This window comes from Agelaius phoeniceus, chromosome 3 (assembly GCF_051311805.1).
Source record: "Agelaius phoeniceus isolate bAgePho1 chromosome 3, bAgePho1.hap1, whole genome shotgun sequence".
Classification (NCBI taxonomy): Eukaryota; Metazoa; Chordata; class Aves; order Passeriformes; family Icteridae; genus Agelaius; species Agelaius phoeniceus.
Window position 1 is genome coordinate 94,168,378 of NC_135267.1, and position 26,535 is coordinate 94,194,912.

The window sequence follows — 26,535 nt, forward strand, 5'->3', positions numbered from 1 at the left end:
GAAAGGACTCGCAGCGAGATAGCAGCCACAGGACACCTAAATCTTTCAGAGAAAGAGAATTTATTGCTCTCTTATCAGAAGAAACGAACTTCTTCCCGCCTCGAAGGCGCTGTTAGGATTTGGAGGAAGAAGTTGACGATGACCAGACAGAATCCTGTATTTGAATGAAATTTATGCATCATGTATGAAGTGTATGACCATGCAACAGGCTATTGCTTTTAAGGGTTAATCCTCTGTTAACGGGTGTCCTTTTTCGGGCTTGTGCTGCCCAGAAAAAGGTACCCGGACGTCCGTAACTCTTTGTATTTGTCTCATATTGTCCTAATTCAATTTGTCCAAATTATTATTACTCTAATTGTATTACTATTTTTATAACCATTTTATTACTATTAAACTTTTAAAAATTTTAAAAACAAGTGATTGGCGTTTTTAACAATACCCAATCTAAACCTCCCTGGCATAGCCTGATGCTATTTCCCTTTGTCCTATCGATGGTTACCGTGAGAAGCGGCAGACCCGCACTTGGCTGCAGCCTCCCTTCAGGCCCTCCTGCAGCGCCATAAGATTCCCCCGAGCCTCCTTTTCCGCAGCCTGAGCCCTCCCACGCCCCTCAGCCGTGCGAGGGGGTTGTTCTTTTTCAAGAACTGTTGTAAAGCCCGGGCTGTGCCTGGGGCCCTCTCCACGGCGTTCCCGTAACTGCGGTCGCACGCCGCTCCCTTCCCGGGCCGCAGGCCGGGGGCGGTGCGCGATCCGCGCCATGGCGGGCGCTGCGGCCCGGGGCCCGCTGCCGTGCCTGGCGCTGCTGCCGCTGCCCTGCCTGCTGCTCCTGCTGCCGCCGGCCGCCAGCGCCGAGCCCGAGCTGCGCTTCAGGCCGCCGGCCGAGGCCCCCGTGCGGCTCTTCACCGAGCCCGAGCTGGCCAGATACGACGGGCACCAGGTAGGGCCGGGCCGCCGCCCTGCGCCGAGGCCGGGCCGGGCCCGCACAGTCCCGGCGCTGCCGCCTTCCCCGGCGCTCCGAGCGCTGGAGCCGCCGCGGAGCTCGGGTTTCTCGTGCTCTGCTGCCGTGCCGCCCCGCCATCATCCCCGCCCTGTGGTTCTGGGCAGCCCTTGTTTCTCGGGCCGTGGTTTGTGAGAGGTTTCGGCACCCGTGCGCTCCAGCCTGTGCCCCGGTGCCGCTGGCAGCTGCCGAGGCTGATGCTGCGCACACCGTTAGATAATTGGGTGCCTGTGCCATTCTGCTCCCTCCCTGCTTGGCAAGGTGCTCCTGCCAGAGAATTTCAGATTACCACGATTTGGGGCCAAAGTTCATTTTCTCTCAGTAATTCATTAAACCATGTACTTAGATTAAAAAAAAACTAAATCCAAACCCAAAACAACAACAACAACAACAACAAAATCCCACCAAGATTATCAAAACAAGAAGACAGTGTTAGGAGTGTTTAGCTTCCTGTGGTTCAGAGAAGGCTCAGCAGAACTCCAGACTAAAAACGATAAAGTCCTGTATGGATACACATCTGCTTCTCTTTTGAAACACTTGCTGTCTGACCTTCTCAGGGTCTTCTCTAGAAACTTTGAAGAGACTAACCAATGTCTGACTAAAATTACATCTTATGTATAAAACACAAAGCAGAAGCACTGGCTTATTAAGTAAAACAGATCTCAGCAGATCAGATTTACGTGTGTTTATGTATTTATCTTTGTTTCTTAATCAAATAATGCTGTTGGCCACACTGTTTTATTTTGGGCAATATCCCTCTGCATTAGGAATAGAAAAATGCAGTTGACAATCTTCAACTGACTAGTGTGCAGACAAGAGGTGACTTGCAAAAGGGACTTGTCTTCTCTGGTTGTGCTGTTTAGATTAAAAAGATTCTCATTGCTTATGTTTGAACCCTCAAAGAGTATTAGGGGCAGTTTAAAGCACAAGCAAGAGATGTCAAGAGAGGGAACATGCATGGTGGCATAACAAGAACATACAACAAAGAATTTGGGTCCTAAGAGCTTGTGGATTTCACAGCTGAAATGAACTGCTTTTTGCCTGTGCCAAAGTGCTGAGGATGTATTGATGGCTTTCCCTCCAGGAAGGACAGCCCATTTACCTGGCAGTGAAGGGAGTAGTGTTTGATGTCACCTCTGGAAAAGGTTAGTGTGCTTCTCCTCTGCTGTCTACTTTGCTTTCATGTTATTCAGACGTTTAGTTTTAAACATTCCCAGTGTATTGGAAGCCTGCAGTTCAATTGCAACAAAAAGATATACTTTTTCCTCTTCTAAAAAACTTGATTTTCCTCCTTTGACAGCTCCCCTGCTAAGGTTTTGTCTAGAACTTACACTGGCCTGAGATCACAACATGCAGACAGACAAGCCAGCACTGTCCAGGTAGCTTGGGCACTGCTAATAAAAACTGGAAGAACCTCCCAGCTCCCTGAGTCCTTGCCAGATGTGGGGTCAGGCCACATGGAAGCTACAGCATTTTACTGCCCTGGGTACATGAGCTGAGCAGATCAAACCTAGTGTGGATGTACCCACTGTACAATATCAACACTGCTGCAGCTGCATCTTTTCCTTCTGTGCTGGTGCTCACACCCATTGCTGTTTGTGCCCTCCCTGAGAACTGCAAATGTTTTAATTTCAGCTCCTGCTACTTAATCCAGATTTGCAATAAGAAGTTTGAAGGGACCATGAGGGTCTTAGACACTTGCCTTGATGTCATCATAAGTAAACCAATGGCTTGTTACTGTGTTTGTACTAACCTTGTCTGGGCATACACGTTGGCTTGGCTGATCTTCAAATCCTAAATTACACAGAGCTTGCAAATTCTGGGGTCTACAAACATCTCATGAGAATGTAAAGCACAACTCCCTAAATAATAGGCAAATTTTAAGAATGCAGTGTAGGAAGTTCAACAGCTGTATAAGCTCAACAAGTAGGAAATCCAAAGTCAGTTCAGGAAAGAAGAGTCTTAGGCTTGAGTCGTTGCTTTCAATTCACTGACATTCAGTTCACAGTCTGGTGAAGGGTAGAAGCTGAACATAGCCTGTACATTGTCAGATCATCACTGGATTTTATTTTATTTTAATCTGACAGAATTTTATGGAAAAGGAGCCCCATACAATGCTTTGGCTGGAAAAGACTCAACAAGAGGAGTTGCAAAGATGTCTCTGGATCCAGCAGATCTTACACATGACACAGTAAGAAAATGGGCCATCAGTTTAATTCCACTTTGCAAATTTTTATTATTATGCAAGATGATGAATGATGACTTTAAATTGTTTGCATTTCTATAAGTTGACTCACATATTTACAATCAAAATGCATTAGTTCTCTTTAGATACATAAAACATATTTACTGGTCATGAAAGGTGCTAACAGTTTTCAAAAAGAAAGTTTTTCATTTTTGGAATCAATACAACTTCTGTAAGCATATAAAATGGAAATTGCCCGCTGTTTAAAAAGATGCTCACAAAGACAGTAAATCCCTTTCTTTTGGTTTGGTGTATCCTGGCATGGCAGTGAATGCTAGCTCTGGTGGTGGGTTGTTGCTAGTCTGACCTGAATACCTTAAAGTTTTGTCAAGGCTGAATTTGAATGGAAAGAATACAATTACAGGCTGTGCTATCAATTTTATTCATCATGCTCTGCTGTGTAAATCCAAAAGCTGACCCTAAGGTTTACAGTAACCATTAAAAAAAAACCAAAACAACATGTAAATATCTCTATTTTTATTTCTTTGAGACAAGACTTTCATTTCCCTGTTTCCTTTAGACAGGACTCACAGAGGAGGAACTGAAGTCCCTGGATGACATCTTCAATAATGTTTATAAAGCCAAATATCCAATTGTTGGCTATACTTCTCGGCGAATTCTGAATGAGGATGGCAGCCCCAATCTGGACTTTAGACCTGAAGATCAGCCACATTTCAGCATTAAAGATGAGTTTTGAGGAACATTTTGGTGCCTAGAAAATGCCTGGGCAGAGGCACAGCAGAATACTAAATTAATTCCCTGTGTTGTGGAGTTCATTACTGCAATTAGCTACCATGAGTCAGTTCTCTGCTCAGAAAATAAGTGTGTGTGTACACACAGCATAGAGGAAACAAACAGATCTGTACTAGTGTCATACACCTGGGCTGGTTGCTTGGAATTACAGGAATTATTTAACCTGCAAGTTGTTTCTGCCAGGATTTCTCTGTTAAGAAGTGTATAATGTAAAATTTCATTCCTTAGAAGAAAGAAGAAAGCTTTTAATAATTGAAATATGACTGGTCTTTTTGTAAATCCCAAGTTGTTTCCCACTCCTTGGAAAAGTGTAAATTAATTATCTGGACAAGCTAACATCAATTCTCTGTGCTTCATGTGAGTGTAGGTATCACAAGTACAGACAGGTGCAATACATTATATACAGGGTAACATTTTCAAAAGCATTATGGAATTTAATATTTGATGGGTTTGAGAATATTGGATATAAAGCAAATCGGTCTCCTCAAATGCAGTTACTGTGGAGTATTTCTGCAAAGCCTACAGCTGTAAATTGAGAAAAATAAATCTATTTTCCCCCATGAGGACTACTGTGACATTTTAAATAAGACTTATGTTAGGTTTGGTTAAACGACACTTTACTTTTTAAAAAAAATCATCAAAGATGTCATCTATATTAGATTATAATGATTCCCTTCTATCTTTCTCTGACAAAAAGAGGAAATCATAGCCCACTATGCCACATTCTCTTACAGCACAGGTTTATTATAGCAGCTCAGTGTCCTGTGAACATTGTTAGCATTTTTATATTAACAATTTCAGCTCTCATTTTTTATGTCTCTTAGTTTTTCTTTGTTCTTACCCTGGCTTCACCACTGCTGTTTCAATGAAGAGTGCAGTGCCATGTTGCTCTTCCTCTTAACCTGATACAAAACTGCAGATCTTGCAGTGTGAAAGCAAACCCCCCTGATGGCATTTCCCTGGCAGCCTTCCAGCAGCAAGAGCACTGTAAAAGCCTGAGCTGTACAAAGTGCTGCTAACCCCTGACTTTTGCTAACTTAAGTAGAATGTGAATTGTCCCACATGTGGATTTCTCTGTCACTGTCACCATTTTGATTGATATGGGAAAAACTAAGCAGCTGCTCCCCATTCTGTATTAATAATACAGATATTATAAAAATATTATTCTGTATTGTTGTTCTATTTCTTAAGCATTTTGGTAACTTTCTATGAAGGGAAGATTTTATAAGATGATTCTCCACCTTCTAGCTTGCAGGGAACAGCTGCCTGTCAGTTGAATAACTAGAAAAGCTGTTTCTATGTATTTGCCCATTCTTTCACAATCTTACACATTTTATTCTAGATTTGTTTTGTTTCTCACCATTAGACCACTTCATTTGCTGGAGGGACTCCATGGGCCCTCCCACTGTTGGATGGTGCTCTGAGCAGAAAAAATAAATCAGCATCTAAGAAATGACTATTGCTTCAGATAATAATTATTTTGTGTTACTATTTATTATTATTATTATTGTGTGTTACAACAATAAGGCTTTAAGTGCACACATCCTTGACACGTTTTCACTGACTGCTTTTTCAAAATGCATTCAGAGTAGCACAGTATTTCTTTTAGTGTTAATTCAACAACACTACTTTATGTCTAAGGTTGTTTTACTTGCCAATGGCCTGAAATGGATTTTGCTTAAAAGTCAACTGTCAGCTATGGCTGCTTTGTTCAGGCAGCTGCATTTCCCTGACCTCTGTATTATTCCAGTAAAGCAGGTGCCTTCATGATCTATAAATTGCACTCAAAACAAGCAAGCTGTACAAAGCCCTGTTGTAGCCCTCCTACTCCACACCTCCTTTGGAGAGTCTAGAATTTCTTTTCAATTTGCTTGCTGCTTCCAGATAGCATTGCAAATGTCATTATTTTTGCTGTGTGCTTCCAACATCCATCTTGCTAACTTAAGCCTAAGGTTTTATGAATTGCTGCACCAAGAATTGCCTTCCTTTAGTATTTAATAATAGTTTACTCTTCAGAATGTTAAGAATTACCAGATGGGCTCGCTTACCTAGATGATGCATGGTGTTTCCCAGCTGGCACTCTTTTCAATAGTCTCTCACTTTGACCCTAACAGATTTGTGACAGGATAAATTCTATCGTCCCTACTTTAGGGACTTCTCTTATTAACAACTGAAGCATTAGGACTGCAAGAATAAGCATAAAAAACTCAGTAAAGTGTTTATGAAATGCAAATCCAAGTATTCTTCTTATTTTTTTGCAGTTGGAGAGAGTGCAGTGGAGAGAATTCCTCCTAAGAATGTGTTATTAGTTATTGCATCCTAATCTAACCAAGACCACCTTCTGGAATGCAGGGGCTCTGAATCCTGCAGGTTGAGCAGCCAAGATTTTTCCAGCAATTTAGTATAAGACATAAAGTTTTTTCTTTTCTATCCATAATATGTATATGGACACCACTTTTTTGTAGCCTTTTGCCAAAATATGAGTCTTAACTTAAATCAGGTTTTGTATTAGTTTTCCTCTACAGAAAAGGCCTTGTGACCCTTTGAAAACTGCAGCTTAGGCTACTAACTTTATGGTCTGCTGGTACCACTGACTGTGGGTTCATCACAACATCAGTGTAGGAATAAATGTAGGATCACAGTTCAGACTGCACTTGTCAGACCTGCCAGACTTCCATGTTTCAGTAAAAATTAAAAGAGGATGCCTATCTGTTTAAGGATTGGGCTCTGGAATGGAGGAAGCATCAAAACAGTTTGTAAATCACCTCCTTTTACTGTTGCTCTAAAACCACTATGAGGCAATACATTCAACTAATGATAGTTTGGGAAGGTATTAAATTGCTGTCGTTTTCCTTTGTGAGACTCCCAAGAACTTGTAGAACAAGACAAAATGGTTTAGATGACTTTCACATACGTATTCTGTCCCTTATAGATGAATATATTTATCTGAAATGGGCTCAATGTAATTTGCATTTGCTCAAGAGAAAATGGAAGGGATGTGGAAAGATCCCCTTAGGAAGCCTAATGATAATTTTTCAGCTAATCTGGTTGAACCGAAAGGAAAAAAAGTGAAAAACCCATCTGCCTACTACAGTGAGTGATAAAACTGCCATTCAGAAGGATTCAACTGCACATCAGGAAGATGTGCTAAGCAGCTCTGATTAGTATTTGCCTATTTTCAGATGAACACTGGATATCTTGAAATCCCAAAACTGACATAAGTGATGACAATCACACACTTTGTTATCCATCATCCGTTTATTCCTTTGCCTAATGTTTTCCTCTCTATACAGGAAAAAAAAATAAAAACCATGCAATTTATATGATAAATCTGTGCCCCATAAGTAATATTCATAAAAGTACACATGAATCTATAACCTGAGACTATTTACATGGTATATAGAATGGCAGTTTTCAAACAAACTAGTGCTTGTCTGTGAATGCTTTGAAACAAAAAAAAAAAAAAAAACAAACACTAAACTTTTAGATTTGTAGCACTTCACTCAGAGCTCTGTCTGTGAGTGCCAGTTCAGACAATTTAATGTACAGTGTGTCTGTCTGCTTTGGTAGAAAACTCAGTGCTATATCAAGAGGTGATTTTTCCCCCCTCTGTAGTCAGTCAGAGTGTCAAAGACACCTGGGTGTATGATAGGTGGGCATCACTGCTAGAAGTACTCTAATAGGCATGATTTTGACCTTGGCATGTCTAAAATAACCCTAACCCAGAAAACAGAATAAGTGGGAAATGAGAATTTATCTTAGTGTGCTACTGGGACAATTGATACTGGCAAGGTAGATGTGGCAGAACAGGTCTGACAGCAGTGCTTCCAATTTTTGCTTCTGTCAAATATGGCCAATGATAACAATGTAAACCTGCACCTTTATCCATCTGTTGGGCTTTACATAACACCTTTTGGTTTAGCTTTTTTCTTTCTGTTCAGTAGAAAGTGTGAGTCCTGATTTACTTGTTTACAAAACTTACACTTAAATCTTGGCTTGGGTAATCTGTTGATGAGAAATCCAAACTAAGAGAAACAGAGATGAATGTTCTGTGAAAAATAGAGCTTGTGCACCTGGATGAACTGCAGAGCCACAGGAAGTACTCTTGAATAAACAATTTCTTCTATGTTTCCTGTAAGTTATTTGTAGCTCTTGCCATCAGAAAGTTTGTACTGTTGATGAATGTTCAGCTTACCATGTTCTGCAGTACTTCTTGACACGAGTTTTTATCATTCTGACATGAGATATTATCTCCTGAGAAGTGAAAAGTTTAGAAGAAACTGGGTGCAGGCCATCTTGGAGATAAGCCACCCAAGAGAAATCAAAATTTGACCTAATTTTCCCTCTACTTAAAGAAACTTGTCTGAAAAAGGAAAAGAAATCACTGTCCCAGGGTCTATATTTTACCCTCCAGATTTTGCTGAAATATTCCCATACTGTGCAAAGGCAGCAGATAAAGCCTTGAAAAAGACTTGAATCTAAACCCTTGCATTGTGAAAATTTTAATCCACTTCTCCTGGGGCTTTAAAGATTACAACAACTCAGATAGTGGCATACAAAGTGTCAAACACATGAGATGAATCAAGCCAGGCCTAAGCTAGTAGGAATGTCTGAAGGTAGAGCTGAAACTTAGAGCTTTCACCCTTCTTTTGTAGACAACAAAAGCTGTGAATGGAAAAAAAATCCTTAAAGGTAGCACTTGTTTCAGGCAGCTTGGGCAGACAGAATTAGATGGTGACTGAAAACTTCCTCATGCCTTGTTCTGTGCTACTTTGCAGGGATTCTAAAATCATTTGTGTTGGACACACAGAACTAGTTACCAAGCAATTCACTGCCTGGAGGGTAACTTTATAGATTAAACTGATAGCTGGTTCAAAATAGCCATGGCAGATCAAGAGTATCCTAGGAAGGTTATTTGCCTTGTTGGGGGCTCTGGCTCCATAGCCTTTATTTTACACTGCAGATAAAAGTCCAGGTCAACTCAAAATTATTAATTACATTTATCCCTTTATTCATTTCTATGTTTGAGCAAAACTCCTAAAAACTTTACTAACAAGAATAAATATTGTTCCACAAAAAAGCAAAGTGTTCATTCTGAACTGTGCAGCACATCTAAATGTACTTAAAGCAAAAGTGGTAATCAAAGAGATTACATGTTTAACTTGAGATCACATTCCTAGGTAACATGTCTTGCAAGTGTATCAGGCAATTCAAGGATTTTTCTTTATTTATTGTTTCACCATGCTCTGTACTTTAAAATAGATGCAAGACTTTTTAAGAATAGGGCAGTAGGACTTTCAAGTCATTTCTGAAGTATTTCTATGTTACACAAAGTCAAAGGTGCAGGTGCACCTGAGATACACAACAGACAGATCTAGCAATTTAGACAAAGGCAGCAGCAGTCTTGCAGTCTTTTGAAACATGTTGTATTCCATGTATTTCTTAAACTGACCAGGTCACAAATAACACCCTGACACAACAAAAATGATAGGCAGAAATGAGCTTGTAGGGATAGCTGAAAAACTCTCAGTATTAATGTGTGTAAAGACCAACCTATCCATTTTAGTGAACTTGAAAGGATTTTAGGAACATGAGCTCAGCAGGGATGTTTGGTAAGTGCTGAGACTCTGTGATTCTACACATTAAATATTATTATTGTCCCTAAATTCCTTCCCATTCTTCTGAGTGGTCTCCTTTGAGCTTAGCATGTTTTGCAGCTGGAAGGAAACAGGCTGCTGAAAGGTTTGTATGTGAAGCAGCAGCCTTCCAGTGCAATATAATGATGTGAGGCAGAGCAAAGGAAGGGGAGTGAAACTCTACTTACAAGAAGCAGCAGGAGATTATAAATAAATCACAGGAGAGTGCTCTTTCAGAAGAGGTGAAACTTGCTGATGCTCTCAGAGATAAGGTTAAACTTGAGAACAGAAAAGTGTGACATTCTCTTGGATACAGTTCTGGGGAAATCAGCCTGAATTAAACAGCTCATACTGCTGGCTCCTTGCTTGACAACCTCAGTCTCATTTTCCAAAAATATGATGCCTTTGGCTTTGATACCTTGCAGGTGCCTGGATTCATGGAAAATCACACTGCTGCTGTTCAGTCCATAACTTATCAATTTTTCCCATTTTGTCTTTAAATGATGCCCATTGCAGTTTAAGAAAGAAGGCTGGAGTTTAGCCAGTGAAGAGGTGAACTGGGACACAGAAATGAGGGTGCAGCTCTCAGCTTCACTACAGCTTTGCCATCCTTAACGGCTTCCTAGTTGTTAAATAAGCTGCTGTTTTCCTTGAATTCCTTGTGACTTTTATCCCTGCTGTGACTTCCAGCCTCTTGAGGAAGGTAATGTTGGCTGGACATTTGGGCTGCTGGGAACCCAAGATGGCTATAGCATCAAGAATGCTACTTTATGGAACTCTAACTTTACTTTCCTCACTCTAAAGAGGTATCACTTTGTGGTGCTTCATCTTTCAGCTGAAGTGAGTGAGGTTTACCCCATGCTGATCCAAGTAATATGTATTTATGGGAAGCTTTAATACAAAGAAAAATAGTTACAAACCATTCTTTTACAGTACTGCAGCTCATTTTATTGCAAGGCCTGTTGGAGGCAGTGTGTGTAAATTCCTCATGGTACTGTGAAAACACAAATATAAGCTAGTTTAAGTCTTTGAAATGTATCTGGTTTATGTTACCCTTAAAAAAACCTCTCCACTAGGCTGTTTGATTTAAGAACAACAGAAATAAATCAGGGTTTTTCCTGGTATTAGCTGGAAAATCATCTCACTGAATGTGTTTTTTTCACAGCTGGGAATGTGCTGGCCACTTGTATTTTTCATTGTGCAGACTGCTGGTAGTCAAATAATAATCACTGGGATACCTACATTAATTATTTACAAAAATACTTTTAAAAATCTACTTTAAATATATATATATAAAAGAATTCTGTTTTCAATGAAATTGAACTAAAAGTAGACAGCTAGAGCTGAGAGGTCTCCATGAGCTACTGGAAAGCACTTCTTGATTTATAGTCAGAGCTTGGAAAGCCAGATGAATTCTGTAGAATGTTTATATAAAAGCATTACTCTCCATAACTTCCTCTAACTGGACTGTCCTTTCATTTTTATCTTTTTCCATCAACTCATTTAGACTGACTCATTGCACCTAAAAATAGTTTAGATTTACTTTATCTTTTTATACTCAGAATAACACCACAAAATGGATCATGCCAACATGCAGTTATCTGAGGAAACCAACTCTGTTATTTCAGCTCATTCCTTTTGGAGTATGGAAATCACTGAACCACATATTAAGTTGGTATAAATTTAAATAACCATGAAAGTCAAGGGAGGTATGTGCAAGGATCTGATCCCCACTTAAAAATGTAACAAAGATTACTGTCTAGGCCCTGGAGAATGCCTCACCTTTAGACATCCTTTTAGAAACAGCATTACTGCAGTGCTTTTAATGGAATCATCCCAGATCTCAGTTGGTGTTACTTCAAATAAATCCAGGCTTCTTGAATTTTAATTCTTTTGCAATTTTTTTCCATGTAGCAGGAGGTACAGGTAGCTTTACACCACAGGAGCCAAAGGAGGAACTCTCTGAATAGCAAGTTCTTACCCTGTCTGGGACAAATCACAAAACAGAAAGAAACTCAAATGTAGTTCATTATTCTGTGCCCTGCAATGTGGTTTTTTGTTTGTTTGGGGCTTTTGTTTTTTTTAAGAGAAAAAATCCAAACCAAAACAAAAAACCAAATCAACAACAACAAAAAAAAAGAGGCAAAAGTGAGACTGTACTTGCACACCAGAGAGCTGGTATGAACTTGAACAGTAAGGCTGGTACACATTTGTTTACACATTTTCAAACAGCATAAACCCCAAAAAATATTAAAAAGTTCTGAATCCAAGGGAGAACAGCATAGATATAATTTACCTGTTTTTTATCTATCAGAAAACAGATTTTTGCCTCAAGCTGTAAATCATTAAGGTCTCTAACTTTCAACCAGTGCATCACACATTGGCTTTCTGGTTGATAAAAATCATCCTAATATGCCCCAGCACTGTTTTCTTTCAAGAGAGCCTACAGAGAGCCAGCTGTCTGAGCTGCTTGTGTTGCTATGTAAGATTTGTGCACAAGTGTTTCTCTGGGAGTTTTGTTTTGGTTCTGTCATTTAATATTCATGACAATCACCATTAACCTGCCAGCTGAACTGCCTTAGCATCCTGCCTCCAGACAAAGCCAAAAGTTTACTCAGCCCACACAGCTGCTGGCAGCCTCCATTTCCACATTACTGGCTATTTTGGCTTGCATTTCTTATATTTAAACTAACAGGATAAATAAAAAAACAAACCAGAAGAACTACTTAGGGAAAAGATAAAGCAAGAGCATGTTCAGTACTCCTAGTTAGTGATGACATGGTTAAGCAATTATTCTGATTATTCCAGCCAATACACCAAGATTTTGGGAAAGCTGACAATTCAGATGTGTCCATTAATAATAAAATGTGATGGGGTAAAAGGGGAGGGGAGAAATCCTTGCTTTTAAGCAGCATGGAATAAACTGTACCACCTTAAAATTACTCACAGCCCACTGCATATCTGTCAAAACAATATATAAATATTGGGAGTAGTAAATCATTTCAGTGTCACTAAGAAGAAATATATTCATGCTAAAAGCAAATTCTGTAATTATGTTATTATTCTAATGTACATATTTTTGCATCAAGAATGTCAGAATAATCCAATGATGATTAACACTCTAGACAATTCAATTACACAGTTTGGAGAAGTCCAAGGGTTGCTAAGTTTCCCAATCAGGCAGAACAAAATAAACAGTAGGACTCCATCCTGCCAGTGTGGGGCAAACTGAAAAGCTCTTGGAGAATCAAGAAAACAAAAGAGTGAGATGAGGAGGAGGGAGAAATCAGTGATAAAAAGAGAGTAAGAGGAGAGAAGGACCCCACAATCAAAGGAGAGAGAGGTAATGGAAATTTTGATGTTGACAGCCACAGCAGAGTAAGAGAAGTCCAGAGCCAGCCTCACTGTGTGGCTGGTTCCTGCTAGAACCAGCAGGAATTATTTCAGACCAAGTGGGGAAAGAAGAAACACATGCTATAGAGTGAGCTGTTGGGAACGAAGTATTATTTTATATTGTACATAGTGATTAGGAGAAATAGATATTGGATTATATTTCTCCCCTTAAGTTCCTGTGATGTTTTTTGTTCAGCTGCAGTTGGATAGACAGAAGGAGGGAGGGAGACGCTTACTTGCTGCCTGAAGGAGGAAAAATGTTTTTCCTTATTTTACTCTACACCCTGCAAGAGAGAATCAGGGATGGATTTGCTAAAAAACAGCAGTTGAAGGAATTAAAAGTTCACTCTTCAATCAAGAGTACAACATCATCTTTGCTAGGGAAGCATACATTTATTTTCTAGAGGGAGCCAGTCCCCCAGGGGTGCTAACAGCAACAATGTTCTTCCTGAGTTACCTTTCAAAAAGAAAGGTTTCTATAAAAGGTCCTACGTAAAACTTCTGATACCAGACTTCTGAAACTTACCACAACTTTATGAATGTTTCTTCCCCACCAACAAAGAATTTAGGAAACATGAGGAATGTGAAATCCAAATATCTAACATGATGAACAGCTGTCCACACATAAAATGAAATTACCAGAACATGGAACAGTAAAGAAGAATAGAGCAAGGCTCTCTTCATTTGTATCTAATGGGCATCCCAATATGGTGAACTAAATCCCAATTCACCAGCCCTTCCTGGCTGGAACCAGCTCAGCCCTCACAGGGACAGCCCCAGTAGCTGTCACCAGCCTCTTCCCATGCAATAACCAGCACTGCTCAGTCTTGTTTCAGCCTCCTGCCGCCTCTGTAAAACCAGCTCTGCTGCCTTCAGGCTACTTTAAGGCTCAGCCCATCAGGACTCAAAGCCTGAAAAAACAGGAAGAGCCAATTTCTAGCACATCTTGTCATAGTGCACATCCTTTCCCAAGCATGATTCTGTGAGCTGTGTAATGATGATGAGGTTTTCCTGCACCTTTGAGGAGAGGAAAGAGCTCTTATTCCAAGTATAACCATTATGAGGCATATACATATCATCCTGTTCATGCAGAAAATAATGATTTTATATTTTTAGTAAAAGTTATCAATTAAATGTCTTAACATCAGGAGGTGCAAAAGAAAGAAGCATCTTCTACCACATACCAAATAGCAAATCAATACATGAAAAAAAAATATTTCTCAGACTTCTTTCTGGAAGCCACTTTCTCTTCTTCAAACCCAGCCCTAACTATGGCTTTATGACAATGTGGCATAGCTGTTTCATTTCCAAAAAGCCAGTGTGTTCTCATTAGAATGCTTCTGATCTGCCTATGGCCACAAGCTACACTTAACATTGTTTATTTTCTGTAATTTGTGAGATTGTGTTTCACCCTCAAGTACATTTCATATAAGTATTGCTCTACCCACTGCTGATTCAAAACAGCTAAAGGAAGTAGGAACAGGACAGCACAGTAATAGGCAACAGGCCTGGAGAGAAAGTTTAGAGAAGACTGCAGTTCAGAGAGGAGCTGTTTCTGTGTAAGGAGAAATCACCTACAGGCAATTTTCCTTGTTTCTGGGAGCCTATTAACTTTGATATTTATGAAACTCTTAAGCTGCCCCTTTGGAAACAATCATAGCAAATGCTCCTCCAGATGGTTATGAAGCATTTCTTTCTTCTTTAGAAGTAATGAAAAAAAATTAAGAAATGTATTCTTGTAAATATACCATCAAGGCAGCTGAAAGAGCATTGACAGTTTGCTTCACATTTCAGTCCACATTTTTCAGGAACTCCCTACCAGGAAACTTTATTAAATGCAATAGTAAATTTAATTTAGAAAGAGTGCTGTTTTCACTGCATTTTTTCCCCCAAATGTTTTCCTAGATGGATGCTTTCATAGCAGGACTTTTTTGTTTGCTTGCTTTGTTTCTATGCAACTTGAAATCATAAACCAATTTTCAACTAGTGTACATCAACAGAAACACAGAGCTCCAACTGAGCTATGCTGAATTTCACTATTTTGGAATCCAGTTCCCCCTCTTTTTCCCAGACCACAGCAACCTCCTATATATTATCAGCTTTCATGTTTTCTATGCTGCTCAAAAATCTACATATTTCACCTTATTTAAAGCACCAAAGAAGTACCTCTCTGATTATGAACACAAATACACATCCACTTTTCTTCCATAATTCTAGACTTAAATGGACACTTGCTTCTGGTTTAAAAAAAACACTTTGGCACTTCAGAGCTCTGTACTTCACTGTACATCTGTGTACATTATTATCCCTTTCCTTCATTTCTCCTTTTGAAGAATATTAAGACATCCACACTACTGGGAGTTTTGACAAGTATTGCAAGATACAGATGAGATAACTACTTATGAACCTGAAGCAATTGCTAAATCTAGCTAAAAGCTATAGAAATAAGCCATATATTTTGATGGTGCATATTCTTGGTTTTGCAGGGGAAAAAAACCAAACATTCCCCCCCCCCCCCAAATTCAAAGTAAATATAATTTTCTAATTTCATGCTAATTTACATAATTAAATAGCTCTCCAGGGGTTTCACTGCCAGTCTAAGATAACAACCATGCATTTTGGCTCTTGCACAGAATAACTACTTCTGATTATTGTTTTTATGCATAGTCAGGATTAGGCAAACATCTTTCTCAATACAACCCTGGAAAAGCTAAAATCCAGAAGGACTAAGGGCTTTTAAATATTCAGTATACAAAATGCAGATTTGTCTGCCCCAGACTTTAGGAACATGGTAATAAGCACCTCCCCTGTTTAATGCTTAGTTTAGACTGCTAAACAACACTTCTGATATTCCTTAAATTTCACTGTCTGAGATAAGAGAGACCAAAATGTCTTTTCCTGCCTGTTTTCCTGAATGGCCTCAGAGAAATCCAGCAGAAATGGGAGTGGAATGAAACCAGTTTGTAGTCCTAGAGAAGAAAATGTGTTTGAAATATAGCTGAAGATGCAGACAAATAGGTATTTGCCTCCCAAGCACCAACCACAAGACAAACAAATAAAAAAAAACATCTGAGCCATGTGGATGCAAACACAAAAGTGTGTGTATGTAACTTTAGCAAAACTGTGTGGCCCAGTCAGGAATGTTACAAAAGTAGGTAAGAAAATACCCCAAACCAGTGAAACACTTTCTAGAATGATCCTGAATTACCACAAAAAGAGAAATAGAGCAAGGATTTTCTGAGTGCAGCCCCGATTGAAGAGAGAGGCTTGGGCTACTGCCAAAAGAGCTGTTTCCTATTGTCTTTTTTCCTGCTACATTCAGGAAAACAGGACCTCAGCTTAATCCTACTTTGATTACAAAGAATGTACACAAAGATAGATCACTTTGTATAAACATTTCTGACATAAATAAACTAGAGGAGATCAAATATTGGCCGACCACTAAAGTCACAAGTTATGTAACTCCTTTCATATATACTGAGAAAAAATACACAGGGGAAAAAAAATCCATCAAAATCCTGAAATATATCAGACTTTTAGCATTCAGAATTTGTAATCTAAGTTGGTTTTTAACTTAAAGAATTGAACATATAATATGAATATAAGGAAACATACACTTCACAATATACAGGTGAAACTTTCTGAAAATTGTGTGGAGCTTTGAGGAATGCAAAAAATGATCTAGTTATCACATTACCTTGAAACTTTGAGCTCTCTATTACATTCCAGCCTAACCCCAAATTCCCATATTAGCCTTGCTAGATCACTGAAACACAAATTCCCTGCACTCACCTTCATGGTCCTTCTGAAAGCACTGTCTGAGGCACCTCCCTGTGTTCCCATCCCTGAGAGCTCCGTGCTGGGCAGCAGAGCAGAACCCTTTGGTTCTCAGCCTGAGCTTCTCAGCCTCCACAGAGCTTCTCAAGAGTTTTGCTGCATTTGTGTATTTTTGATGCCTCAAACAAACAAGGGCTGATAATTTCCATTGCCTTTCCAACACAGCAGCTGAGCAACACAAAGAGCCTGGTCCTGCACCCTTGACTCACACAGGTAACCAAAATTCCCTCCTAATGCCCACTTTTTCAGAGCAGGATTTCATTGGAAGTTCTGAAGGTATCTCTCAATTGTTTCAGAACAGAGAAAGCAGAGAGTGCAGACTCTTCCAGAAAGGGGAAATCCAGTTCTTGTTTATATATGAAGGTGCTCCCAGCTAAACTGATCTGGGCCAGAACCCCCTGGCATGAAAAAAGAACATTTACCTGGAGAATTTCTTCTATCCAGCCCAACAGAGAACTTGCTTACATATGGTAACTGTTGAGAAAGGCATTATAAATTCTAACTTGTTTTTTCAAATAGTCTTCAGTTATTGGCAGCAGGTTTAGTAGAGTGGCACAGAGCACAGCTGAGAAGAAGGGGGTGGGGAAAAAGTGCTCTTGTAATGGAAGAAAACCGCATTTCTCATCTGTCACTGTTGCTGACACCTCACCATCCCTTGTGCAGGAGAGCTGAGCAAGAGGGACATCCACACTGCCCTGTTTGTCTCTCCCAGCTGCAGGTTCGTCCCTCTGGAAGGCGCTCCTTGGGCAGGAAAGCGGAGCAAGAGGGACATCCAGCGGCTGCTCCATGTGTGCACTTCTGAACAGACCTGGAGACCAACTCCGCCGCCTCCTGAGCCAGTCCGTGACCCTGCGTGCACAAGAAAACATCTGTGAACCAACTACCAGACATACAGAAACAGAGGAAAAAAGTATTCCAGTGGCTGAAGCGCTACTTTAATCTCTGCTGTGCATTTTTCATGCAACCTACAGACTTTCTCACTGTGTTCCCAAAGTCCCATCCCTGGTTCTCCCTTTTTCTTCATTATTTTGTTTCTGAACTCCAGATGTGAATTGGGATAGGTCTATTAACTTCCATGAAGCTACAATGTTCTGTGCCAACCCAGGATCTCATTCCAGTGCTTTGCCCATTCAGACATGTATTTTTTACTCTATTCAAATATTTTCTTTAACCTTAACTCTATTTGTACCACTTATCTTTATCAGCATAGTAAATAGAGCTCCCAGTTAATACTGATAAAAATTCCAGAGAATTGGTTGTAAATCCTAGTATTAAGTGGTTTGATCTTCATGTAAGAGCAAGGAGAAACAAATTATTAACTTTACTAGTAGAAATACAGTATTTGTCATTAAAAATTCCATGTCTTCCCTGCCATATCTAAACTATTTCTTGTCCATAAAAATATATCTTATTTGGAAATCTAAACCACCACAAAAGTGCTTATAAACTCAAAAATCTGAAGACAAGATGAAGAAAAAAAAGGGAAATAGAGTTACATTTTTTTAGTAAATCTTAGCAATATTAATTTAGAAGTAATTTATTTGGAAAAATCAACTTTGTCACTGCTACATGTTAAGTCATTATTTTTTTAAAAAGCTTGACCCTTACAAACTTGAAATATCTATATGAAAAGAGTAGGAAATGGGTTAGGTCTTCCATATTTAGAGAAGAATTAAAGGCAGGCAATTGCTGACTTCATTGACAATAATGTAGGATGTGGAGTTAGGAATACAGTTAAGGGATGTGTTTAAAGAGCTTTTAAAGAGAAAAGTGCATCAGTCAATGGGGTAAAACCAGATAATATGACAGAATGAGCCAAAATTATCAGTATATGCTGCTTATGAAAAAAACTGACATACCTAATAATTATTAGTAATTAATAGCAGAGAAAAGTCAATGCTGAAACCAGGACTGGTGATCTCTTTCTGTCTCCTTTTCTCTCTTTAATTAATCTCTTCCTTCCTGTCTTCCTTTTCACCCCAGCCCTTTATCCCAAACCCACACCATGTGCTTATCCAGTAGGTCAGGGACCAACAGACCAATTTCCCTGCCAAGTCTGCAATTCACTAATAAAGCTTTCTGGTTGTTTGCAGACCCTCTCACTTTTGTCATTCCTTTTGCCCACGAGCATTTATGAATCTTGGTGCTTCCTTACTCTTAAGGGTGGGGCACCACACTTAAGTGTATTGAAGAAGAGTGTATTGAAGTCTGTGGTATATTCAGGGTCCCCTGGATGAAGGGAGGAATGATGAATCTGACTCCATTTTCTTGGAAGGCTAATTTCTTATTTTATGCTACTATATTATATTAAAGAATGCTATACTATGCTATACTAAAGAATAGAGAAAGGTTACAGACAGAAGGGTAAAAGACAGTAAAGAAAAACTCATTACTCTCTCCAGAGCCTTGACACAGCCTGACAGTGATTGGTCATTAAGTAAAAACAATTCACATGTTGGATAAACAATCTCCAACCACATCCCAAAGCAGCAAAACAGAGGAGAAGCAAATGAGATAATATTGTTTTCCTTTTTCTCTGAGGCTTCTCAGCTTCCCAGGAGAGAAATCCTGGGTAAGGGCATTTTTCAGAAAATATGAGGTGACAGAAGTCCAAGCCACTCTTCAGTGGCCCAAACCCTGGATGTCAGGGGCTGTCCCAGGCCAAGCCAGCCAGCCCTGCAGGCAGCAGCTCTGCTGGGGCACAGGCACAGAAGGATGTGCTTTGTCTGGGCAGCCACAGCCATGGCATTCATGCCATTTCCTCCACAGCAAATCCATCATGGATGATTTTATAGCAACACTTTGCAACACACTGAGCTCCAGCCCATTTACATAAATCTGCCACCCCTCCAATCAGCTTTGATGAGTGCTAAATTTGCTGCCCAGTTGTTACACTCAAATGAACCAAAGTTGTCCATCTGCTGAGTCCTGAACTGCCTCTGAAAAGAGAGACAAAGCCAGAGACACCTCATCTGTCTTTACTCATGAAAATCATTAAGTCTTCCCTAATTGCTGTACTCTGGAGATATAAAGTCCCTCAGATTACTGCTCTGTTGCAGAAAAAACTGGCTGGAAACAATACTTATGAACTTCTTTATTTCTATACTTACTCCTTTGGAGGAGTGCAGAAAAAAGCATGTGTATTTTCTTCTATAAGAAGAGTTATTAATTATCAGGAGGGTACTTGAATTTTCATCTGTACATCACTACAGCTGAATGGATACCAGACAGTAATGAAATTATTATTACCTTCTAGTTATTGCAAAAGATTTTTTTTAATTTAAAGGTTAAATCAACAATGGATTAATAATCAATTATTTAATCACTTGGGTCTAAACAAACTGAAAAACATATTCTTATATGCTTAAATGGAAAGTAAATATTTTTCCCTAGTTTTTTTTTTTGCTTTCCAGTAAGAATTTACCGAAAAACTTCAAAATGGTGATCTATATTTGGCATGAGGTCACCCTGATTTTGTACAAGAATTTAAAAAAATACAACTGCTGAGATAGGATTCTCTGAAAGAACTTGGGTCCTATTCTATTGGGAAATGTACTACTGGTTTTTACACCAGATAATCTTTGCACTGAGGACCTTGTTTCAATCAAACACTGTGATAAAGTAGCTGTTATTGTCACTCCATTCTCCATACAGAAAATGGCAGGAAAAAAGCTACATCCAAAGTTTCATCAACACTTTACAGCTGAAACAGAGCAATAACTCAGATCCCTTGACCTAATGTTTTGTACTTTTCCAACAAATTTTCCTCCATTTGACTTCAAGAAACAACAAAATGATTGCTGAGACAGCCAGCTAAACCTGAAATTGAATTATTTTAGCAATATTTTGGTTGAGTCCCATTCATCCTCCTAGGGCTGCTGAGAGGATAGCTTGGATAGTTAGGAGCATAGGGTTTAGTAGTGTCCTAGTACTTGTTTATCACAAATAAACCTGAAACTGAATTATTTTAGCCAAGTCCAAGTTCAAATCAGCTTTGTTACAAACCTCCTCTGTTAAGAACTTATCATAGAATCATAAAATGGTTTGGGATGGGACCTTTGAGATCATCTAATGTCAAATCCCCTGTCCCAGGCAGGGATGCTGCCCTGCTTGCTCGCAGCCCCATCCAACCTGGCCTTGAACACTTCAGGGATGGAGCATCCACAGCTTCTCTGGGCAACCTGTCCCAGTGCCTCACTAAAGAACTCTATCCTAATATCTATTCTAAGTCCCTCCTGTGTCAGTATAAAATTGTTCATCCTTGCCCGAGTAAAAAGTTGCTCTCCCTGTTTTGTACTGGCTCCCTCTAAGCTCCTGAGGGCACAATGAGATTTCCCTGGAGCCTTCCCTTCTCCAGGCTGAACAGCCACGTCTCTCTCAGCACGGGAAAGGTGCTCCAGCCCTCTGAGCATCTTTGCTCTCCTCTAGACTTTCTTCCTAAATGCTTTTATTACTTTCAGCAACAATTCCAGAGAGCAGCACGGCCCTTCAGGGGCGGCATTAAGGCGTGAGCAGCGCTGAGGGCAGGGCTGAGGGCAATGCCTGCCTCGGAGCGAAGGCTGCGAGCACTCGGTGACCGCGAGAAGGCGGCAGAACACAACCCAGCAGGGAAACAAGCACAGCCTCCGGCAGGGAAACACAACCTGCGGCAGGGAAACACAACCTGCGGCAGGGAAACAAGCACAACCTCTGGCAGAACACAACCTGCGGCAGGAAAACACAACCGGCAGAACACAACCTTCCTCAGGGAAACACAACCTGTGGCAGGGAAACACAAGCCGGCAGAACACAACCTTCCTCAGGGAAACGCTGCCTGCCTGCCTGCCGGCCGGCCGGGACACCCTGCGTGCCATCCGGTGTGGAAACCCGGCAAACTCCACGTAAAGGGCTTCCTGAAGGCAAGTGAGGAGCAGAGAACATCGACCTTTCCTGATACAAAATACTAGGCCCAGAAGGATTGCTGGTTTACTGGGACATCCACATAAACACAGCCACCTTGGCTGCGAGGGTGAGGGCCAGGCAGAGCTGGATTTGCTGCTTTGCCAGCCTGGGGCTTACAGAGGAGTCCTGGAGGCTCCTGATGCTGCTGCGTGGCACAGACTCTAAAAACTCCCTCCTGGTCCTCTTCTCAGGCCAAAGCAGATGGGAAAACTGCCTACCTGAGAACTGAATAAAATCTGGAGAAAGGCTTCTGACAATTGACCAGTTAACAGCTCATACTCAGAACTGAAGGCATCGATGAGTTTTTATAATAGAATTACAATAGAAGGGCATAATTACTGTTCTTTATTCTTTAATATCATTAGCTTCTCATTGTGTCACACAGCACAACCCTGATCCCACTTAGATTCTGAATCACGTCACTGAAGATGCAGGTTCCTCTTGATTTCTGGCTCTGAGGCTGTTTCTTGAGATCCCAGGTGAAGGGAGCTTCACACATCCCAGGGGTTGGGCAGGTATCCATCTGCATTGCATAGGGACAGCACTGTGTGCTCCAGCAGCAACAGCACAGGAACAACTTGGGACTGGAAAAACAGAAGTGATATGGGTGAGTGTGGTCTCAGGTATGCAGTGAAAGATGCCTGCAGGTACACAGCAGGACTTGGTTGGATTCACATATCACACGATACACAAAACACAAAAATAAGCAAATCAAGCTGCCAAAAGGAATGGTTAAAATGCAGATTACTTGAGCAGTGGCCTGAAGCCAGGACAGCAATTTAACTATTGCACACCCTGATGGAAAGCAGGCTGTGATTGTATTCCACTGCTACCATCACCTATACCTATTTTTCTGTGTAAGAAATGAGGAGGTGCACACTTCATTGTGAGAACTCTTAGTAGAAAGCATTGGATAAAGAGCAAAATCTTACTGTACTACACCTGGAAAAAGGAAGGTGAGGAACCTCTGCACCAGAGGGAACTAAAGTTCAGGGAAAGTTGTGATTTACCCAGGCAAGGAGTGCACAGGCTGTGCAGTGAAGAACACAGTCCAGGATGGCTGATTTACAGCACAAAAAAAGCAGATTTGAGACCAGTGCCTGGAAGGGACACACATCTGTACAGCACCACAGGCCACTGGCACCGTCTCCTGTAGCAGCAGTGCCCAGGGAACAAGGGAGGAAAGGACATGAGATGACTGCACCAAAGATCAACAGTACCATACAGAAAAATTCAGGTTGGTTAGGGGTTATTTTCTTCTCTACCAGTGAATAAAGTCACATCCATTCCATTCCAGCTCAGCCTGCTCTTCCAGAATTTAGAAGCAAGGTGATTTCTGTTCAGTCTGCTACAGAAAAAAGAGATCTGAATGGGGATCCATAGGCACTCTGAGCTAAGTTTCTGTTCTGAGCAAAATAACCACATGTAACCCAGAAATTCCCAGAAGAGTTGGTTATATCCTCTTTCCTGCTGTTTTGCACAAAAACAAGGTCTATTTTCACAAACTTCTCAGTAACAGTGCTGGCTTTAACAACTTGGTCCCTCTAATTTACTCTCACCTTACATCACAACCTAACCTGTGCCAGCACAGCTGCTGGTACAGGCACACATTGAACAGTATTGAGGAAAATTAACCTCTCCTACCCCTTCTCCTTCCCCCAGAAAAGGTTTTTAGAAAGAATTAATTAGCTTCCCCATCTAACTCACTGTGCAGTCCCACCAGCTGTTACACTGGCACAAGTGAATATGTAGGTGATGGTGGCAGCAGGCAGGAATGAGTGACACGCAGAGGACACTACTGTGAGAAAGAAAGAAGGGCTTGTGAAACCACATTCTCATGGAGGCTGAGCCTGATCATTAATCACTGAGGAAACACATTTGACTTTGGCACCAGTCAAACTACTCAGCTGTGAACATTTTAACCTGAGTGCCTTGCCAAAACTCAGGTGGTTTTTCCAGTTAAAAGATACTGGTACAGAACTGAACTCCAAAATAGTGCTGCTTTAATTAGGTTCACAAATAATAATTAGTTTTAACTGTTAGTTTTAATAGCTGGCATTAATTTTTAATTTCAAAGCATTCCACTTCCACCTTGCTCACTGGGCTTTTCAGCCCATCACTCACAGCACAGCTGCAAAGGTTCCTGGATCAGCCTTTGCCACAGCAGAGGAATGGGAAGGAGTGGGACTCTTCCCACTACTCTTCCAGAGTAGTAGCTCTGCTGCTGAAAGCACAGGGACTTTCCATCCATCCTCCTGACTAATCTCAGGAGGTGTCTGACACTGTTTCCAGGCTGTGCTCCACACCACAGCTTCAGCTGTGCCAGCTCCAGGTACTCAGCCTCCTTGACCACTTGCACTCAAGCTGAAGGGTGAGAAATCTCCCACAGAGAGAAGGCAGAAACAACAACTGACTTTACTCTTTGCTTGGTTGTTTTTTTTTTTCCCCTCCCAATTTATTTATCAGCTCTAGTTTCAAGATGAAACTAACAAGCCTTTTACAGGGTCAGATCTTTCCCAGCTGTGTGAGGATCAAACAAATCAGACAGCTGAATGTGCCCCCAGCGGGTAAAGCAGGATGCTGCTCTGGGAGCTCTTGCTCAGCTTTTCTTTACTCTTACCCAAGATAAGCTTCCTACTCACTCTGTGGTTTTTCTGTTTAAGTTCTCAATCCCAGCTCCTTCTGCATACGTGCTTCCCCAGCAAGATGACTTAATATTGCCCATCAGTACAATTTGTTCAAATATTCAAGTAGCCTCTGCTAATTATTCCCAGAACTGATGACATGCTTAAGTATCTTTTACAACACAGTACCATTTCTTTAACATACAATTACAAGAAATAAAGGGCATCAGTAAAACCTCCTGATTTCAGGAAAGCACTTCACTAGGTGCTAGTTAATGATGGAATATTTAAGCACACACAAACACATCTCTTTAGCCTAGCTGGTTCTTCCCCTTGCATACAGTCACACATGAAACAGCTTAAAATGGTCATAGGAAAGGAGATTTTATACAAATAATTGTAAAAAAAATAAAAGACTTAGGGAGAATCAGCAGTTCTAGTTTTCCCCTTGCACGTTGTACATTTTGATCTCAAAAAGATATAAGCTCCATGTCTATCAAGAGGGCATAAAACATTTATGATCCTATATTGCATAATACCTGTACATTTGAAGGTAAATAGTTACAGATATTTTACAAAGACATTCTCTCTCTTCACCGTTTTGTCAGTTCATATTTCCAATCAGGCTTTAAAGCCTTCATTTAGCTGTAGAAAACGCAGCAGCTGCTAGAATGAAGCAATATTCAATACATGGTTGTAAGGTAATTCCAAAGATGTGCACCGTAAGACTTACAAAATGTTCTCAGTACCACATAAATTAATCCTTTATCACTTGAAAAGACTGAAAAATACATTTATTTAGACTGATTTCTGTTTAAAAAAAAAAAAAAAATCAATCTTCAGGATGGCATTAGACAAGTGAAATTTTACTGAACCCTCATGTACCCCAGTGCTTCTGCTTGCTCTGCTCAGTGTTTATTTTCATTTCTGAGTGCATCAGACTGGCATTCCACTTGTAGGTGTAGTAAGAGAAAACCAAACTCGAAGTGCCTTTGTACAATGTACAACTTGCAAGCCTGGATGCCTACATAAAGCCAACTAAAGGTCAGAGCAGAGGAGCTGTAATTAAAGTTGTCATTTAGAAGAAACTCAGGCCTCACTCCAGAAATGTATCAATGAAATTGCTTAGCTTTCAATTGCTTGAGTCCTGTACAAAAGGTCAGCAGTACTTTCCTAGACAGGATCCTAGATTTGCATTGGGATTCCAAGTAGTTTGCAGCAGATTCGCTTCCATTTCTAGCAGGACTGTTTCTCCCTTTACTTCACTCCTTGCAGCAGTACTCAGCTATGGATGGCTGAGTAATACCCATGCAGCCCCCTGCCCATATCACAGCTGCACCTGCAGCCGTATTAGGCAGTTTTAAAGCTTTGTACTAAATGATTTGTGAGAATTATAGTTGTTGCCTCAATTAAAAGGTAATACCTCCAGCAGATGGGCCTTCATTTCCATCAGTATTGGTAAGATGGATTCTTGTCTGCTCTGGCTCAAATTACAGGGAATTCTCCAGTTTTAAAGTTTTGCCAGTCTTGTCAAGAAGGTGTGGTAACAAAGGCCAGACACCTGAGCTGGCCTGATGTACTTTTTCAGCCCTAAAGGTTGTTTTTCCATGTGGCAGTGAGGCTGTTGTTCCAGGAGGATGAGGGAAGTGTGCAGTGTCGCACACACACGGGATCAGCGCGGTGTGACCACGTGTGCGGTGCCTGCTCGGGGACAGCGTGTCACTTCCCACAACTGCCAGCACAGCACCTTACCACCAGCATGAAATTGTCTCTGCTGGAGGGGGAAAAAGAAAGAAAGAAAGATAAGATACCCTGATTATCATATTGTGTTCCTCATCCTGTCAAGTGACCCACCAGGCTGTGGCAAAGCACGTGAGGCAGCCTCCATCCCACCACGTTATATCATTTGGTGGTAACAGAAGTGGGCATGTTTGCCAAATGACTGAGCAGATGTGGCATTTAAAAATGTGTCAACTTTGCCGCTGGACAATCTTAGAGAAAAAGCAAACAAAACTAACCCAGACTCTTCCATCATCCTGATTGCAATCTTTGGTGATTATTTTTCTCTGAATTTTTGTCTGCAATGTGATTTTTCCCTCTCTGTCCAAT

The 26,535-nt window shown here is 40.6% G+C and overlaps 1 protein-coding gene and 1 long non-coding RNA gene across 4 annotated transcripts in view; one reads left to right on the plus strand and one right to left on the minus strand.

Moving 5' to 3' along the window:
• Positions 1–620: 620 nt before the first annotated feature.
• Positions 621–5,451, plus strand: NENF (neudesin neurotrophic factor). Its single transcript, XM_054629539.2, has 4 exons — positions 621–937; positions 2,082–2,142; positions 3,085–3,188; positions 3,763–5,451. The coding sequence occupies exons 1-4, from the start codon at positions 758–760 to the stop codon at positions 3,937–3,939; spliced, it is 522 nt and encodes a 173-aa protein (XP_054485514.2). The 5' UTR covers positions 621–757; the 3' UTR covers positions 3,940–5,451.
• Positions 4,775–26,535, minus strand: part of LOC143693610 (uncharacterized) — a 54,747-nt gene continuing 32,986 nt past the window's right edge. Inside the window, exons 3-5 of one of the 3 annotated variants that reach the window (XR_013181492.1) lie at positions 22,142–22,386; positions 17,284–17,710; positions 4,775–11,617 (exon numbers count right to left, since the gene is read on the minus strand). This is a non-coding gene — a long non-coding RNA (uncharacterized LOC143693610). Of the gene's footprint in view, positions 11,618–16,816; positions 17,711–22,141; positions 22,387–26,535 lie in introns of all 3 variants that reach the window. The other 2 variants (XR_013181491.1, XR_013181493.1) reach the window with 2 other exon arrangements.

Excerpts from the sequence above, each read along its gene's own strand:
- NENF (XM_054629539.2), top strand. The coding sequence starts at position 758 with ATGGCGGGCGCTGCGGCCCGGGGCCCGCTGCCGTGCCTGGCGCTGCTG. Across the intron at positions 2,143-3,084 it reads TGATGTCACCTCTGGAAAAG|AATTTTATGGAAAAGGAGCC; the intron begins GTTAGTGTGCTT and ends TTAATCTGACAG. Across the intron at positions 3,189-3,762 it reads CAGATCTTACACATGACACA|ACAGGACTCACAGAGGAGGA; the intron begins GTAAGAAAATGG and ends TGTTTCCTTTAG.